The sequence below is a fragment of the Penaeus vannamei genome, chromosome 9 (genome assembly GCF_042767895.1).
Source record: "Penaeus vannamei isolate JL-2024 chromosome 9, ASM4276789v1, whole genome shotgun sequence".
Lineage (NCBI taxonomy): Eukaryota > Metazoa > Arthropoda > Malacostraca > Decapoda > Penaeidae > Penaeus > Penaeus vannamei.
In genome coordinates, this window is record NC_091557.1 from 10,711,258 (window position 1) to 10,713,757 (window position 2,500).

General features: G+C 40.4%; 1 protein-coding gene across 1 annotated transcript in view; it reads left to right on the forward strand.

Moving 5' to 3' along the window:
* The window catches only part of LOC113814785 (sodium- and chloride-dependent GABA transporter 1), a 28,975-nt gene that overhangs the window by 19,219 nt on the left and 7,256 nt on the right, over positions 1–2,500 (forward strand). Inside the window, exons 9-10 of the mRNA XM_027366840.2 lie at positions 2,010–2,122; positions 2,349–2,477. Coding sequence (XP_027222641.2) covers positions 2,010–2,122; positions 2,349–2,477 — 242 coding nt within the window. The remainder of the gene's footprint in view (positions 1–2,009; positions 2,123–2,348; positions 2,478–2,500) is intronic.

Below are 2,500 nucleotides of genomic sequence, written 5' to 3' on the forward strand. Positions count from 1 at the left end.
AAAGCAAAGTCGCGAGAGCTGTTTGAATACCATTTTCTTGCTTTCAAATTATAAATTAGTCACATATTTGTGTATGATATGATGTAGGAATCACACTGTAATTAAATACCTTAAAATCATAATTCATTATGAAATAACGTATATACGTAGTTTTTTCAAGACCTTCGATATTCCTGTCGAGAGCTCAAGACAGCTGTATTCCTTCCCCCCTACCCCCGAGATGACTTAGGTTGTTGCTATTTTGGTTGCATAATTTTCTTTTCACAAGTGTTACCAAAAGTGTTTTGATGTTGGCATGTTTGCTTTGGGCTATAGAAACATAGCTATAGTGCTCCACCGCCCTGTAATGAGGCGTGACTAATGATACCCTTGTAGGCCTACAGTTCAATATCTTAAATCAGTTAGGAATAGTAAAATGGTAATTTTTAAACTCCTTTGTTAAAGTATTAAGTTATTTTTTGTTTAGAAGTATAAAGCTGATATAGTATAGTATTAAATACTTTTAAAACCTTTCGCCAGTGCTGGCGTTCGCCTGGCGAAACTTCGCCAGGCGAACATCTGAGTGAGGGAGGCCTTACTTTTAAAACCAAGGCAGGTGTTCGCCAGGCCTGGCGAACGAAAAGGATCGCCAGGCGCTAACATCTTGCATTCCTGCTAAATCTAGCGCTTCAGCGAATAATAATAATAATAAAAAAAACGCGGGAAAAACAAATTTGTTACATCTGCAGTGCGTTAGATAAACATATGAGTAAATATATATTGTTGGCACAGAACAGGGATTTTTTTATATTGATTTACCTTACCTTCCCTTACTTATATCATATCACCTGATATTATATTACCTTACCTAACATAAAATAAGCTTAATTATTATTCTAGGGAGACGACGATAATGTTACATCCGTAATAGCCTCACTTTATACAAAGGAGTTAAAAATTAATCATTTTACTATACCTAACCGATATAAAATAGTTAACTGTTGGGCCACAAGGGTTAGATTAGGTTAGGTTAGGATAGACACGCCTCATTATAGGGCGGTGGAGCACTGCAGCTATATTTCTATAGCTGGTAGTAAACATGCCATCATCAAAACACTTTTGGTAACACTTGTGAAAAGAAAATTATCACTACAACCAAAATAACAACAACATAAATCTAAATAAGTCATCTCGGGGGTGGGAGGGTGGGGATTGGGGGGAAGGAATACAGCTGATGTCTTGAGCTCTCGACTGGAACATCGAAGGTCTTGAAAAAAACTACGTATGTACGTTATTTCATAATGAATTATAATTTTAAGATATTTTAGAATTACAGTGTGATTCCTACATCATATCATGTACAAATATGTTACTAATTTATAATTTGAAAGCAAGAAAATGGTATTCAAACACGGGAAAGGGAGGGCTCTCGCGACTTTGCTTCGCCAGGCTGTTCCAATACGATCGCTCGCCAGCCCTGGCGAAAGTTCACCTGGCGAACTTTTAATAGTACGGAATTCCCGATCGCCCGGCGAAACCTTTCGCCATAACTGACAGAGTTTTAAAAGTACGGACCATAGAGTTAGCCTTGTTATAGTATAAAGTATAGTATAGCATAAAGTATAAAGTTAAATTTCTTATAGTATAAAGTTAATTTTTAACTCCTTTGTTATAGTATAAAGTGAGACTTTTGCGGAGACAACATTTTTGTCTTCTCTCGAGGTTAATAATTAAGTTTAGGTTATGTTATGTGCACTGCAGATGTTAACGCCTGGCGATCCCTTCGGCCGCCTGGCGAACGTTGGGTTTAAAAGTAAGGCCTCCCTCACTCAGAGGTTCGCCTGGCGTAGCTTCGCCAGACGAACGCCAGCACTAGCGAAAGGTTTTAAAAGTACGGGCCTAAGGCTCTTTTGAGAATCCGACCCCAGTAATTGATTCCAGGTGAAGGTTTGTGTTATTTCCCTGTGATCATCTCTTGTAATTCAGATGAGGCATTGAGTCGCGAAGGACTAAAAGCTCTTGCCTTGCAGGTCCCGCCCTGGCGTTCATCACGTACCCGGAGGCGCTGTCGCTCATGCCCTTCGCGCCGCTCTGGGCCGTCCTCTTCTTCCTCATGCTCTTCTTCCTCGGCATCGACTCCATCGTGAGTTTAGCCTTTCGGAATCTCGTTCACTTGTTTACTTTACACACACACACACACGTATGTATGTATGTATACGTATATATATATGTATATATATATATATATATATATATATATATATATATATAAATAAATAAATGTAAGCATATAAATGAATGTTCAAGCACAAAACGTGACATAAAAAGAGAACAAACAGAGAAAAACGCCGGGTCTCCCTCCCCCCCAGTTCGTGCAGATCGAGAACCTGGTGACGTCTGTGGTGGACGAGTTCCCTGTTCTCCGCGCCAGGAAGGGCTGGGTCACGTTCGCGGCGTGCGCGCTCATGTTCCTCGGCGCTCTCTCCTGCTGCACGAGGGTAGGCTGGCCGTCCGCGCCGAT